Raw genomic sequence first — 17226 nt, forward strand, 5'->3', positions numbered from 1 at the left:
CACATAAGGACCCAGAATTATTTTTAAATGGCACGCCTATCAAAGTCGTTAAGGAGGCCAAGTTCTTAGGTTTGATTTTCGACTCTCATTTAACTTTTCTTCCGCATATCAAATCCCTGAAAACTAAATGCCTGAAGGCACTTGATCTATTGAAAGTTGTGTCAAACTCAAAATGGGGAGGGGATCAAGCTACTCTCCTGCACCTATACCGTTCACTTGTCCGTTCCGAACTTCTCCTATTGACAGTCTCTATGTCGAAGCCGATGAACCATCTCTTACACAGTGCCGTATCAAATTAGCTTTACAATATATTACAAAACTATACTCTAACGAATCCAACCCTGCTTTTAACTGTGTTTTCGATCCTCTTTATGAGCATTTATACAACAAAAAGCCTTCTCTTGTTCAGCCTCTTGGGCACAGAATTAAACCATTCATTTCTGCTGCCGACATTGAGCTGAAAAGTATAGCGCCTTCTCGTCTTCTTTCTCCTCCTCCTTGGCAATTAGTGAGGCCACAAGTTGACCTCACATTAACAAAGTTAAAAAAATCAGACACAAACGAATTACAATATAAACAAGAGTTTAAGCAATTAAAAAATAATTATAGTACATACAAATCCTTATTTACAGATGGGTCCAAGGATGGTGGCACAGTTGCTTGTGCCACTGTCACTGGATCCAGAACAATATCTTCTCGATTACCTGATAACAGCTCCATTTTCACTGCAGAAGCAAACGCAATATTAACGGCTCTTCAATATATTCAAAGACATCCTAATCATGTGCAGTATATAATTTTTTCTGACTCTCTTTCTTGCCTTCAGGCTATTAAAAATTTGTCTTGTAAACATCCACTTTTAATTGACATAATTGAATTGTATAATGATCTTGCAACTGGCCAGTGCGACATCGTCTTTTGTTGGTTACCCAGCCATGTAGGTATTTCTGGGAATGCAATGGCCGATCTTGCTGCTAAGGCAGCACTCAACAAATCTGTGACACCACTTCTTATTCCATACAGTGACTATAAAGCTAGCATTAGAACTTACATTCGTGATCTGATGCAAAAGAAGTGGGACACCCAAGTGGGAATTAATAAATTACATGCCATAAAACCTTATATTGGTTACCCTCACTTGGGCTGTCAGTCCAGATTTGAAGAGGTCATTATGCGACGATGTCGCATTGGCCATACGCGTTACACCCACAGTTATTTACTAAAAGGCGATGATCCTCCGTTTTGTATCCCTTGTGATGAGAGAACCACGGTCAAGCATATCCTGCTTGACTGTGTTGAATTCTCCATCATAAGGGATAACTATCTCAATGTCAAAACAATGAAGGATCTTTTTAGTACAGTTAGTACTCATTTAATTCTTGGATTTTTAAAAGAAATTGATTTTCTTATTGAATTGTAATTGATATGTTCTGTAGATAGTTGTATTTTAATGATTGGTAGTTTAAATTAGTAACTTAGATTGTTAGTGGCTGTACCCTCAAAGGGGGTTGAAGTATTGTAAAAATATTGTCCTCCTGAGAGGGTACGTAAGTCCAATACTCTCATAGTCAATTTAAATCTACTACTAGTTTTTAATCGTAGAATATTTGTTGTTTTAAGTAATGGCTAAATTTCAGGATAATCGCCAATAGCTGAGGGGATGGTGTAAATCCAGCTAGGGTTCATGCAGGTAGCAGAAGTAATGTAAGTCCCCATGGACCTTAGTATGGTGATCTACCTTCAGTTGTTGGCGATCTATAGCCCCGGTTTTATGTTGTATTGTCTTCTTTAATTCAAATGTTTTAACTTTCAATGCTAATTTTATGTTCTGTGATACTCTAGTGTTTTTACTGTCCTTCGCTGACAGGTTTTACTTTTTCTCTTTTCTCATCTTCACATTACTATAACTTATATTGTTCTCGTCACGATATGGCTGCAATATTGCCGATGTGACGTTAAATGTTAACTCACTCACTCATTCATAAACCATGCACTGTACTTAATAAGTTCGTTTTACATTTGGTCAAATAATTGTCCCTGGTTGTGCCCTCGGAAGGGGATGAAGTAGTGTGAAATATTTGTCTTCCTAGGAGGGAACTTAAGACGACATCGTTACTTTTTATGTTTAGGATTACCCGAGTTTTAATGATGGAACTGTTGTTGATTTAATGTATGAGTAATATGCACAAGAATCGTCATCAGCTGACGGCTGAAATATTGCCAAAGTGACTCAGTCACTCACTCACCCACCCAAAACTCACTCACTCACTCACTCGAGATAAATAATGAAACAGTGATGTTAGTAGCTACAAACCCAGTATGGGTTCTTTCACTCACCTTTCACTCACCAAGAGAGACCTAACGAAATAATTTAGCAGCTACGAACCCTGATGTCATAATAGAGATCCGACAGTTTTACAGGATATACCTAGAATATTGCTGACTGTGGTATTACATACAGAGATATAATCTACTGAAGTCAATTTTAAAGTATAAAAAATTGAAGTATCTTTGATAGCATTTACTGATTCAGAGATCTCCGAAATGTCCCAAAACATTCTTATATGACACAGAACCAAACAAATTTTATCCATTGTTATTTTCTAAAACATATTATCTGTTTCTAAAGTCAGTTATTACTTGTCATTCGTGTAAGGATAGTAATAGTAATTCCAATCACGACCCCCATAAACAACAGAAGCAGGATGTTGTGTAAGGCACGGTTGGCTGACAGACACTTCTTTTCCATCCCACAGCAGATCTGCGAAACGAGTTTTCTAACTGACCATTTCTCCATCACATTAGCAGTATTCGGCTTAGACAAACTGTCACATGCTCTGGTTGTCGTGGCAACAGAGCGTCGGTGATGGCATAGGAGGGTAAGAACTGTACTGGCGACTGACAAAGCATTTATCAGTACCATCGACGTCAGGTAGATGACCAACAGTGGCGGTTTCTCAGACGATGCAGGAATCTGTTCACTGATGAAGCTCATGAAGACCGCCAGTGACAACAACGCCGACAGCGAGAAGGACAACTTCTCCCCAGACTCCACGGGGACGAGGAACACCATCATGCTGAGGATGGCGATAGTGACAATGGGGATAACGATGTTCAAGATGGCAAACAAGGGTTTTCTGGCAACCTGGAACATGACACGAACTCTTTGATAGTAATGTGGAAAAACACTGATCTGACCACTTGTCATCGTAGCCCAGACCACAGTCCATTCAGCATCTTTGTAGTTTCCAATGGTCGTCACTTGTTCTGAGACAGGATGAAATTCCAGTTCTTCAGCAAAATGATCAAGGGAGTTCAGTTTGATGTTACAAGTCTGACTGTCGAACGGGAAGTATGTCATGTCAAAATTACAAAAGGTTGAGAAAAAACCAGGAACATGAACCACAACTGATCCGTTGTTGTACAACACACGCCTTGTTATCGTGTCCATAACCTCTTGATCTTCAACACCATCTTCATTGAGAATGCTTGGTTTCCAAATCTCTCCCTTTTTGGGATGATAATGTTTCAGTCCTCCAAAGTCACCTGCATCCCAAAAGAGGAACTCGTCCTTCCAAGCCAGGGACAGTATTCCCCGGATGGAGAACTCCTTTTGTGCGTTGTCAATGTAGTGGATCCTCATGAACTGGAAACTGACATCTATGACAAGAGGTTGTGACTGGTTCAGTAACGGTCTTACATCTGAGGAGTAGTTGTTGAATAGGTGATGACGAAGACGATGTATGTCGTCTATGCTTGCAGAGAATATTGATTGTCTGGTTGAAATGACAAGCAGAAGAATCAGATGAACCTGAGGCATATTTTCAGATCATCTACACGTACTGAAGCGATATCTGTTCATTTCGTTTCCAGTGTTATTCTATACTTGAGAATAACGGAGAAGAGTTTAATCAGAGGAGGAGTATGTGATTGGCTGTATGTTGGGCCGTGTCGTCAGGTAAATGCGTGGCATACAGGATATTCTGTGTAATTGGTTTACCATTACTTGTGTAAACTTCGACTAAAATCGACCAAACAGGGTCTTTTCTTTACACGATATGATGTGACACAATAGTGGGATAGCCTTCTATTGTGACTTAATTGGCTCTGTATTGATTTGCACCAATTACCAAGGTGTTAATTAAACCTTTCAATACCAATGCAATGTATACACCCCAGGTAAACGGCTATAAATGTTGCAATGTCATGACTTTTTGTAAGCTGAGAACCTGGCAACCAGTATATTGGAGAAATTACAGGTGCTAAAGGGACGATATGTAAGCATATGTAAGCAAACTGTGCAGTACACTATCACCACTTAGGAAATAGTGCACGTGGCGATGTTTGTGGTCTTGGGATGTGAACTGAATACTAGCACGAACCTGGATTTACATTTTCTGGAGATATAGTTACAATACCGCGCTCTCCACTACATCAGATGCATGTTGGCGCCATATTACCCCATCACTCCATTACCTAGATCTATAATATATACAGCATAGGAGAATGAACATGTTGCACAATCATAGCATTGTTTCATGGCACAGACTATGTGCTTGTTAATGTTTAAAAACATTGAATCAAGATCTGGCTGAAAAGTTTCAGCTTGGAGCGATTTTTTGCACAAACCTCTTGATAAAGACCCTTGTCACCACACCACATCATTTCAGCCTCTAACAACTGCTGCTTTAAACAGAATTAAACAATGTATGTTAGGAAATCGCAAAATACGATATAAATACAACAGTTCTTTTATTTCTCAATTTATTGAAGTGCCATTGTCTTTCCTTCTCTTCGGGAACTTTCCAGGAACAGCGTTTCCTTTCCCAGCACACCACTTCGACCATGACTTCACCTAGACGGGCCCCATGGCTTCTAGTATGGTGATCTACCTTCAGTTGTTGGCAATCTATAGCCTGATTTGATGTTGTATTGTCCGAATAGTGATATTAGTTTTAACTTTCCACACGAGTTTTAATTCAGATCGTGATATTCTAGTTGTTTTACTGTCCTTCGGCGACGGATTTTATAATATACATATAGTCCTTTTCTTTGTTGAATGTTCTGGTCACGATATGGCTGGGATATTGCCGATGTGACGTTAAATATTAATTCACCCACTCACTCACTCACTCACCTAGACGGGTGATAGAACAGGCTGAGGTCTATCAATCGGCTGGTTGGTTATCCCAAGCCCTGTGCATGGTCAGTCTTTTTCCACATTTAACTTAATTGAAATATTACGTTTTGGTCATTTCGAGTTTCTATTTTGCAGTGTTACAGTTGTTACAGGTTTGGACAGAGTTCTAAATCCTGCAGTCATCCGTCTGTAAGGCGTGGCTGTGGACGCTACCATTAAGACTCTACTTGTAGAGCAGTTGTCAAGTGCACTCTTTGCGAAATTATGTATCAAAACTTACTTCATATACGTTATGGAATATGGTACAAAAATATCAAAGGACAAGGCTCTAACATCCATCACCTTAAAGTGGAAATGGAATATTAACAGATACTTCAGATATTTCAAATAAATGAACTTAGGACTCTTCCTCCTCTGTGTACCTAAATTAAAAGAAAATATCAACAGTAACAAGAAGAGAAACCTAACAATTTCAACACGGATAATGGGTAAGACCATTATAAATCATTTTCGATTCATGAACTTCATAAGACTCTTGAGCAAGCTCACGATACTGCCGATGCAGGAACTGGTAACCCCCGAAGCACTTACCGGAATCATGTTTGGAGACACTTTTACAGAATTTGAACATCGGGGGAATTTCCGTCTTTGGGCGTGGTCATATCGATCCTTCAAATTATTGACCAATTTCACTTACTTACGGCGTTTACTAACTAGCAAACCATGAAACGCATGATCAGTTTAATACTTGGAAACCAAGAACCTAATTAATGATATACAATGTGGTTGCCGTAAAACCCAAAGAACACTTGACTAAAATCTTCACATGTTCCATCTCTTGGGATAAGACCTTTCCTTTCTGCTGCAGGTAGTGAGCTGGATAATTTATCTCTTCTCTCCTTCTTTCTTCGACTCAATTAAAAAGTAAATATAATACATGCAAATCCTTATTTACAGATGGATCCTAATATAGTGGCCCAGTGGCTTGTGCCACTGTCACTGGGTCCAGAACAATATATAATAGTCTATGCCATGTTAACACCCCTCTCTGTTATCGGTAGAGCAGTAGATGAAGCTATTTCGACTTCAAAACATATTAACAATCACCCTAAATATTGTCGTAACTGGGTTTTGGGTGTTAGTAACCCTCTTACCAGTTACCTGTTACGACGACCGTTCTGCCTTATTGGGGGTGCTGCCAGCTCTGGTGGCATACTCGCTTGGTCTGTCCGGGGGGCTACATCTAGGAATAACTGGTCTGACGACCGGGATTCCTAACTAGCGCATATCATTCGTGTACTGGCACTGAGGCATACAATGAATAACTCAACACAAGTTTCTATACTCACATCGGTTTACTCGATCCCTCTCTTCATAACAATTGGTCTTGGCCTGGACAGGGTAGGGCAAGCTCTCGGGATGTGAGCGTTCTACTGTCTCTTCAACCCGCACCGCACCTCGCACCTTTTTGTGCTGACGGTATCTTTTTAAGGTGTTCGAGCCTGCTCCACCCTTGTCACATGACCATCTACCATCTCTCTGATTCGTTAGAAGTTACATCATTCCCTGGTCTCATGTCGTACCTCGTGATTGGAAATCTCCCTTAATTCTAATCAGTGACTCAGATTTAATTGCTACTTGACGAATCTGTTCTGTTCAGTTGTTCGACATTTATTTCCCTTTTCCATCCCTTAATATATTACCCAATAGTAATAGCATTGGTGCTATGTCGAACTAACCGCAAATCTCAGTGATAGATGTATAAATCGTTTCTTGTATACGATTGCAATTTTCACCTTATAACAATATGAACAATATATCATTTTTTTCTGACTCTCTTTCTCTATTAGTATTTCAAAACTTTGTCCATGAAAAAGCCCTTTTAACAATCTAAGTTCTCATTTACGTATTGCCTTTATAAGAGTAATTGATTTGATTGACAGATTTTTATTTTGTACTGTAATTCATAAATGTATTTTAATTATTTATAATGAGCAAATAACTGTCGACAATACCTTAGTGACAATACCTTCAAAAAGGACAAAAACAAAAACGAGTACAACGATTGTCCTGACATGGTATACACGTCTAATTTCATTCAAATTATGTTTTCATACAGACCTACTTCAACTGAAGAACATCTGCTCTTTTAATATTTGACTAAATTTGACAATTACCAACGCCTAAAGGAATGGTGTAAATCCAACTAGGGCCCTTGCAGGTAGCAAAGGCAGTCTTCATGGCCCCTAGTATGGTGATCTACGTTTAGCTGATGGCGAACTATAGTCCGTATTGTACTGTATTGTCCCAAATAGTTAAACGCTTTTTAAGCTAAATACTAGTTTAATATTTCAATTTGCAATGTTTTAGTTGTTTACTGCCCTTTGTCGATATATGTTATACTATAATATTACCTATTGTTCACGCATTACCCAGTTTAGTCACGATATGTCTGCAATATTGTTGATGTGACGTTAAATTCATTCATAGAATTGATTGATAAACTGGATTGTTATGTTTTGTATGTAGGTATATATTGTATTTTTGATAGCGGCTATACCCTCTAATGGAGCTGAAGTATTGTAAAACGATTGCGGGCACGTATGTGAAATCCCATAAGTTCAAAGTCGATTTAGCTCTACTAGCTTTCTCAGTCGTAGAATATTTGTTGTTTCATAATGGCTAAAATAATATCAGTACAGTCGCCAGCAGCTGGGTGGGTGGTGTAAATCTAACTGGTAGCAAAGTGAGTGAGTTTTACGCCGCACTCTGCAACATTCAAGATACATGGCGGCGGTCTGTAAATAATCGTCTTGACCAGACAATACAGTGATCAACAGCATGAGCATCGATCTGCGCAATTGGGAGCCGATCACACGTGTCAACCAAATCAGCGAGTCTGACCATCCGATCCCGTCAGTCGCCTCTTACGACAAGCATGGGTTGCTGAAGACCTATTCTACCCCGGACCTTCACGGGTGCAAGAAGCAAAGGCACAGTAAATCCTCAGTATGGTGATCTACCTTTCAGTTGTTAGGTTATGATTCTATCATGTATTGTCTAAAAAGTGATTGATGTTAACTTCACGTGTCAGTTTTAATTCGAAATGTGAGAGTCTACCTTTTTTAATGTCCTTTGACGACAGGTGTTATAATATATACATATTCTTCAACGTCAAATTTGTCACGATATGGCCAACACAATGCCGACGTGACGTTAAATATTAACTCACTCATTCACTCTCACAAACGTTATGTGAGTTGTTGAACAAATTCGAGGAAAATAGGGTTTCAAACCTAAACTGCTACCAACGTGAGCATATATCATATGTACAACCTATATGATACAGGAGTTACAGAATGAACGATTTTAAGTTAGTCACATGAAAGGTACGTAGTCCTACAGAGTCGAACCCACACTTGGTAAACTTCTAATACAAATAACATTGGTATAGGAACTCCTGGCTTCCATCTAAATTTCCGTAAAAACGGAAAATTTGCGGTGGTGTAACAGTCTGTGTCACAGTCTCTTATAAGGACCCTTTTCTGGGCGGTACTCTGCGGGCTCAGTAACAACAACAACCACAGCAACTCTTTTCCTTCAATTTTCGGACAGGCAGAGAATCCATGTTTCAAGGAAAGTCGTCTGCGTCCTTTTGAAATAGTTTAATAATGTATGTGGACAAACTTTCTGACACACGCTACTACTATACTACTATACTCTAACAACCACCACAAGCAGTTCATCTGGCATCAGGTCCAGTCTTTCACCAGAACGTCACTGAACGATCATAAGTTTTATGCGTTATCCTTCTTTAAGAAATATATCCCTTGGAATCATAAAATTAAGTCTAAATGGAGTCGTAATCGGTATTTAAGCATTTGTACTTCATCCTAAAAGACACAGTTGGCATGGAAGTGTTAGCTAGGTCAGCAGCTGTTGTCAACATCACAGGTGAAGGATTCATAGCAATGTACCAAGACACGGCAAAATCGCATTTGATGTGAGAGGAGACATGCACTTCCTTCTGCTTCACTATCCAATATAATTTCACATTGTGCCCACTTTGGGAATCAAACCTGGGTTTTTGATGTAAACAAGTTAAGGCCTTAACCACTGAGCAGTCCCTGGGTGCAAATATATTTTAAATTACCCTGAGTGGTTGTTCTCTAGGAAGCCGATAACAACATTTAGCCCACATCCTGTTTAATTTTGAAATTTTGAAAGAAATTGCAAAGTCAAGATAGATCCGTTTGCAAAAATAGGTGAAAATCATACATTTTTATTTTGGGTACGACTTAAAGATCATATTCCACAACTGACAGATTGCAGTAGCATCACAGCAGCTAACAGTGATGATCTACATGTACAGAAGTAAACCCAGTCAGGGTACGAGATACAACACAAGCATCTGCGTGTCACAGTCTTTTATTCCACTTTAACATGACTAAATCATTCACATCAACATGATTATAAAAACAGACACACATCCACCTGGTGTTCTGCCAACAAGGCAAGTTATAATACAGTATATACAACAATGTGAACACAAGGACGATGGACATCGTGGTCGCTATGCAACATGTGTACATGTAGACCCAGTTATGATTACATCCACTGCAAAATATTCCCATCGTGTTGAAGGGAGCTACATATAATTTAGTCAAGTTATAACAGGTTGGACACAACTCCAAAGTGACTGAAGGAGTACACCACCAGTAAACTTTCACTTTGACACAACCCCAAGTTTGACAGTTGGAAGTCCCGGAACCAGGGTGTTTGATGCAAATTATCCCTCTCACCCTGTGTTAAATGTCACATTCTAACAAACAGCTGGGTGTGGATAAGAAAATACAGCAAACAGAAAATGTGATGCCAACACTACCTCGACCCAGTCTGAAACTTCTTCCATCCAGTAAGCACGTTAGTCCCACTCCCTAAGTATATGAATGCGGATGAACTCTAGACAGTCCCGTGTCCAGCAAACGTACATGACCATGGCATTCACTAATCAAGCATCCAATATATGTAGTTGGTCAGTTCAGAGAATTATTGATTTTTAATGACTGACAATGAAACAAAATGATGACAAAACATTCTGATCTTTTGTGAATGTTCTCATTGTAAAGGATGGAACAAATGTTCTTCTAGTTCTTCCAGACCCTTTTCTGCATCTTCATAATACATAAAGCTAAAACATGAAGACAAAACCATGCTAACATCGGTCCATTATGTTGGCCACAAAACCTTCTATATGATGAATTGTTTACAACAGTCATCACATCATTAAGGAACAATGATAAATGCAACAGAGTGGTTTCTGACCATAAACAAAACAGAACTAATGTTGAAATCAGCAAAGAGTTGATGGGTTGACCTTATGGAGGAAGTGAGTATTAACAAAGGAAATATTCAAGTGTCTACCAGATAAAGCGCAGGACAACTCAACTATGTTCCCATGTTACATGTGTCTAGTAAGCGAGAATGATTTGACACTATTCTGGTAGTATTCCATGATGAGGAACTCACAATCAAAAGGAAGAAGACAGTTCTCAAATCCCATTCCACATTTGCGAAAATGACCACTTATTATGTAAATGTCTTCCAATGCTCGAATGACACTGTCACATGGCTGGATTTTTCCCATATCACTCTCAATGTGTAACCTTGCAAACATGCTACTGCCAGGATGGGACAATCAGTTTTCACAAAAACAAAACCATGCTATTGATTTCTGTCAAGCAGTATCTGTATAAACATGAATAGACACTTCACCACGAGTCTCATACTGAATCTCAGCACATACATTTTGAAACAGGAGCACCAACTCTCAGCAACTCTACTTTTCACTGGGTGAGACATTTTCTGATCACCTGCTGAAATCATTTCATACAATGACCACAGCATACAGCAATGGGATATGAATTAAATGTAATGCCATTCATAGCAATGATCTAGCCATCTGAAGGTTTCACAACCATACCCACATTAAGAATCAAACTCAGCTGTTCGACACGATGAGTACAAAACACAAATGTTCAACATTATTCCACACATTATCATAATTACAATGAAAAATAAATGCCAAACATGTAAAAAAAAATCTTTAAATAATTGTTAAAAATGTTACATATCTAAAAATGATAAACTGAAAATGCTGAAACTGAAAATAGCATGAATATTTTAAAATTTTGAAAGATTAAAAGTATGATCATACATCATGCAACTGAGAGAGTGTAAGGAATACACTCAAAGCGTCAACTCTGTACTTGTACACTTGGAACAGGGACATTCTTAAAACAACTAATAAAACCCCAAAGTGCGACATTGAAATATGTTTCCTATTTCATGTAGTCACACTCCAGCCTTTGATTCATCCATGACAATGGTAGCCAGTGTTTCCTGGCACATGGTTCAATATGACAAATGTACCTCATTACGGATGTTCTGTTGCAGTTTCAGTGAGTAAGATCCTCGCACCAACAGGGTGCAACACTGAAGACCATTCACACGTGTTTTGTCTAAATGCAAAATGGTTGTAATCACAGCCCAACAGAATAATGAGGTGATAAACATGATGCAATTCCGTTGATATAAATTTTAATCAAGACTAACTAAAAGTAATAAAACTTTGAATAAACTTTAACATAACTACCACCGAGAATGAGTGAGGGAGTTCAATGACACTTTGAATACTAATTCAGTTAATCACGCAAGAAGCCAAGCAAGTCCTTAACAGTATGACTGCAGAGAAGACAAACAAGGAAACAGTTAACTGATATCAGAATCATCAAACACAAGGGTCTTGCTGCTACAGGGACAACTCTCCACAGTAGACTGTGGCACCGACTGGGTCACCCACCCCGCGAAAGGTGAGAAAATAAAATTATGAAATCACAGGATATAAGTACACAAAAAGACCCTGTAAAGAACAGAGAAACAGGTACAACATCCTTTGTAATTAGTGACATCAGAGTTAAACAGAATAGTTTTGATAAATTCTTCCTATTTCTGATTGTCGTTGGTACTTGATGTGATGTAGAAAGGGAAACAAGGCTGAAACCTACATGAACTTCTATAACCTACAGTGTAAAGTGTGGACTCCAACTTCTCATCGTAAAAACACAATTCTGTAAAGAAAGAAATTGGTCTTTGACAGTCACAGGTGGAACACATACACTCCTCTTGATTTCATTTCATCACAAGATAAAAGCATAAGGCAATGTTTCTACTTTGCCACAGTTACAAAATACCAAATTGTTCCAGTGATGTCAGAACCGACATAAGACATTGATCTCAAGGTACTAGTCATGCCAGTACTGTTACTAAGGTACTAGTCATGTCAGTACTGTTACTAAGGTACATCATACCAATCAGGTCACATGAAGATGCTCAGCTGAAAGAACATCCAGATTTTTTCTGGATGTTCCCCTGCTCTCCTCTGTCAATATTGCATCATATCAATATTTCAGTGATAGAATATAGATGTGAACAGTGTGGCCACTGAGCCAGGGTGATGTCTGATTCATGTGTGTTGTGTGGGAGTAGTGAGCTCTCTGTCCAGCAAGACATCCACAGCCAGGACCCCACATCCTCTTTGCTCAGGGCGTCTCAGGAGGAGAGGTGGTGTCCGCTGAGCCTTTCCGTTTTGAAGGTGGCTCGTCACCACAACCATCCATCGTCCTCTTCTTTCCAACAGGCTAATGGAGGAAAATATAGAAATACCAAGATTAATATCTGGTGAGAAACAATCCAGATTCACCACATCACACATGGAAATTAAAAGTTACAAATGTATGTTCCTACCAGACTTTTGTATAAGATGAATGTTTGAATTTTCATTTAATTGAGTAGATAGCTGGCAACAAAAAGAGTTTTCATTTGAAGAAATGAGTTGTGAAGCAGACAGCAACAATAAAGACATATTGCAGTAGACTTGTCAAACATGGGACCCCCTGAAGTCTGACATAATCATGGTAAAAGCATACATCTTCCATAAATTTCCCTCATATGCTAAACACTTCTAGAAGACTGACAAGACATTTCATTTCATTTCCTAAACTGTGAGCATCACATGGACAATGCATCTGTTAGACAGTGGATGACTACTGACCACCATTGTTGGAGGCACCATTCCGTCTGCTTCCGGGTACATCAGTTTATTGGCCTTGATCTTCATCTCCTCATCCTAAAACCATACAACAGCAACCCTGACATCAATCAGAATATCTAGGTCTTTCCATCAGAGTGTGCATGATTTTGTTTAATGCTACTTTGACCACTGTCATCACACCATAACAATTTGATGTTGAATGAAAATGTGAGTGAGTGGACTTAGTTTTGCATCGCTTTTAGCAATGTTCCAGCAACATCACAGCAGGGTACATCAGAAATGTGCTTGTGACATTGTACCCATGTGTGGAATCAGCTTCAGCATGACAAGTGAATGCCTTAACTACCACACAGAAAGCTGAATGAATGAGCCATCCATTTGGTACAGTTGATGACAACTCAAGAAGCATTATCAAGGGAAGGGATTCATACTTATTGTAGACAACATATTTCTGTTTGTTGCACATAGACAACCATGAAATCCCTCCACGGACATGGTAAATGAACGTCTTCCTGCCCTGCATCTTTAGTGCTGTGAGTTCCAAATACACTGCAGAAATGAAATCTCTTACCACGACAACTCACCCTAAACCATGGATGTTGCAAGGCCTCAGACAGTGTGATTCTCTTCTTCGGATCCACCGTCATCAGCTTCTTGATCAAATCTATGGCTGAAACCGGTTAAAGAATTGAATTGAATTGAATGAAAGAATTAAACACACTGTAGTTACAACATGTGAAAACTGTAAGACTCACAGTGGGTTAATAATCCAGTATCCTTGGACCATCTATTGTGGAAGGCATTTTGGTTTGTATGCTTGTCGTTTACTGCCACACAAAACAGTTTCCCAGCTATATGGTGGCAGGTTGTAAATACTCGAGTCTAGCAATAATCAGTTTGTAAAAACGTAATTTTCTGAATAAAACTGATATTTTATACTTATCCTGACTCATGGTTAATCACTTATCTCCTCTTCCTGGAGAAGGTAGTGGAACACCTGAAATCCCTTGAAGTTCCCTTCTATAAGAAACGGACGTAAAATTCACACTCACCCGTGTATTACCTCCCTTGCCCTCCACATGGTCAGCTGACTGCCATGATACTTCACACTTTCCTTAAATCGCCTGACGCAAGAATATGAGAATTCAGTGTGTTTGTGAGGGACGGCTGGGGGGGCTTTCGCCATGAGTCAGGATAAGTATAAAATATCAATTTTATTAAGAAAATTCAATATTTTTCCTTATCCTGACTCATGTTTCATTGCTTACAGAATCCAACGGAAATGGTGGTGGGTCAGACCATGCTGGATTCTGCTGTCTGTTGCAAATTACGTCCAATAATTTCCCCCCTAATGGGAACTTGTAACGAGGATAATTCAGTCTTATTCTTCTCATATTCGTTGTAGATTTTGGGGGAAATCACATCCAGTTGAAAAAAGGCTTTGTTGACTGGTACATGATGACACTAACATAGCTAGTGTCCTGTTAATTTCTGATGCAACTAAATATCATGATAACAATCGAAACTAGATGCGACCTGTCTTCATGTTTAGATATCTTCATTATGAATACAAGGTCGTAATCACTTATGCTAGTCTGTTGAAGCTAGTCTGGCTTCCATAAGTCACGTGATAAATTGGGTGAGTTAAGTCTGCGCCGTCGGGGAACTGTTAGTTGCTGAGCAACAACTAGTGCTCCTAACTGATGATTGCCAGTGATGTCCTCCGTGGCTATGTCTCTCAGATAATGGTTGGTAAATACTGTATTTGACTTCCAAAAACAGCCTTCCATAATAGTTGATAGCAAGCAATTTCCATGTAGCGCTAGTGTAGAGGCTAGGGCTCTGACTTCATGTGGGTTAGAGGCTCTCGGAGGGTCTAATCCTGCTGCTTTATATGTTCTAAGTATAACAGCTCTGATCCACACTGAGACAGTGTTGTGGGATACTTCCGTGTGTGTCTCAGTAGATATAGGGATAAATAGGCGCTTGAACCGTTGTCTTCTAGACTTGTATATTTGTATATTTTCAATGCTCCGGACATCATGATAAATCCTGTGTATCGTGAGGTCCTAGGATTGAAGACAAAGCCGATATGTGGAACTGACTATCCGGTTGAACCCACAGTTGATTCTTTGCTATGAAATCGCATCTTAGACCTAAATGAGCTTTCTTTGTGACTTGTATCAAACTTCCTTCTAATAAAGTCTAGAGCATGAACTTCTGACATTCTTGCAGCTGTAGCTGTAGTCAACATTTCAATTGAAGTCCCATCAAGTGGTTCATATGCATCACTTGTGAGATGTTGGAGTACAATATTTAGATCCCACGCTGGAGCTCTAAATCTGTGTTGTTGATCTTCAAACTTGAACGAATGTAGTAAGGCAAGAAGCTCTGGTACTTAAGTCAGCTTGGTCCGTGTTCCCATGGTGATAACTGAGCTGAGAGCTGCTAAGTATGTAGATAATGTAGAACCTTTCAGACCCTTAGAATGACGTAAATAACATAAATAATCTGCTATTTGAGGATGAGTCACTTTGTTCATCGAAAATCCCTTTTTACCTGGCATATGTCTCAAACCGTTTCCAATACTGGAGGGAGAAACGTCTATGTGTTTAGTCCTTCCCATGGAATGCTGAGAGCGTCCGTTGCCCAGGCTAAGGGATCTGGTACTGGCGACACAAAGGTTATTGTCTGTTTGTTGATTCTTGCTGCAAATAGGTCTATTTGCGGAGATTCGAAACTGATTAGCTGAAATGCTTCCTGGTGCAGCATCCATTCTGTTGGAGAAGGACGAAGGGAACAAGATAGGGCGTCTGCAATGACGTTGCAGGCTCCTGGTATGTGACATGCTTTTACTTGAAGATTCAGACTGTCGACTAAGTTGAACAGTTGAAATGTTAGGTGTAGTTGAGATAGTGATCTTGTTGACCCTTGTTTTTTTATGTTAAAAGCTACTGTTGAGTTGTCCGTGTGGATCATCAATAACTCTCAATGCTGTCGACCAGTGGTGGATGGCATAACTTGCCATTTTCATTTCCAGCTGGTTGATGTGAAGAGCCTGTTCCTCTTTGTTCCAGATTCCTGCTGCTACCTCATTTCCTGGATGAGCTTCCCATCATTGTAGAGATGTGTCTACGTAGAGGTGGTTGATGAAACAAATCCCGAGGAATTTGATATCTTGTTGAGGTTCCAGTTCGACTTTAGGTGATTTACAAACTTACCCAGTTGTGTTAGTAGCCTGATTGTGAAGTCTAATTGTAGGCGGTACATGTTGCTGTTGAAACTTGGTTGCTGTCTTGAAAGCTGTAGACAAAGTCTTAGGAATCACACATATGGTTGACTTTTCCGTTGATGCCGTCGTCCAGATAAAACGCACTACGTAGCCCCCGAGGTGTAGATAATTGACGATGGGTTTGGTTATCTCTGTAAATAGCCATGGGGCCGAAGATATTCCAAACGGTAGGACTGTCCATTGATAATGCTGTCCACTGAAAAGGAAACGTAGATATTTCCTGGATTCTCGATGTATCAGGATATGCAGGTATGCATCTTGTAGATCTATGATGGTTAGATAGTCTGCTGGTCTGATAAGGAGTCTTAGATGAGGAAAATGTACCACCTTGAAATGTTCTGGCTTCCGTAGAAACTTTTTGTTGAATTGTATCATGTTGTAAATGAGACGGAATTTCTCTCTGGAATTCTTCTTTGGTACTAAGAAGATTAGGGAGTAAAAGCTGGGCATTAGACTCTGTGACTGTATTACTTCTACTGCTCCCTTCTGCAACAGTGTTGATATAGCATCAGTCAACTTGTCTAGTTGATTGTCTGCGTAGATGATGGGAGTTGGTAGTTTTGTGAGTAGTGGTGCATCCTCCAGCAGAATCTTGTAGCTGTCTCATAGAATATTCATGACACAGTTGTCGTTGAGGATTCCCCAATTTTCCCAGTAGCGTTGAAGACGTCCACCCACTTG

General features: G+C 39.5%; 2 protein-coding genes across 2 annotated transcripts in view; both read right to left on the minus strand.

Annotated features, from left to right (window-relative positions):
* LOC137274682 (neuronal acetylcholine receptor subunit alpha-7-like) overlaps window positions 1–6354 on the minus strand; it is a 34354-nt gene extending 28000 nt beyond the window's left edge. The window contains exons 1-3 of the mRNA XM_067808021.1: window positions 6302–6354; window positions 3455–3776; window positions 2921–3145 (exon numbers count right to left, since the gene is read on the minus strand). Of these exons, the coding sequence (XP_067664122.1) occupies window positions 2921–3145; window positions 3455–3776; window positions 6302–6354 (600 nt within the window). The remainder of the gene's footprint in view (window positions 1–2920; window positions 3146–3454; window positions 3777–6301) is intronic.
* Window positions 6355–9550: 3196 nt separating this feature from the next.
* Window positions 9551–17226, minus strand: part of LOC137296114 (serine/threonine-protein kinase Chk2-like) — a 33738-nt gene continuing 26062 nt past the window's right edge. Inside the window, exons 14-16 of the mRNA XM_067827803.1 lie at window positions 13838–13923; window positions 13254–13328; window positions 9551–12840 (exon numbers count right to left, since the gene is read on the minus strand). Of these exons, the coding sequence (XP_067683904.1) occupies window positions 12742–12840; window positions 13254–13328; window positions 13838–13923 (260 nt within the window). The 3' untranslated portion in view covers window positions 9551–12741. The remainder of the gene's footprint in view (window positions 12841–13253; window positions 13329–13837; window positions 13924–17226) is intronic.

The sequence above is a fragment of the Haliotis asinina genome, chromosome 1 (genome assembly GCF_037392515.1).
Source record: "Haliotis asinina isolate JCU_RB_2024 chromosome 1, JCU_Hal_asi_v2, whole genome shotgun sequence".
Lineage (NCBI taxonomy): Eukaryota > Metazoa > Mollusca > Gastropoda > Lepetellida > Haliotidae > Haliotis > Haliotis asinina.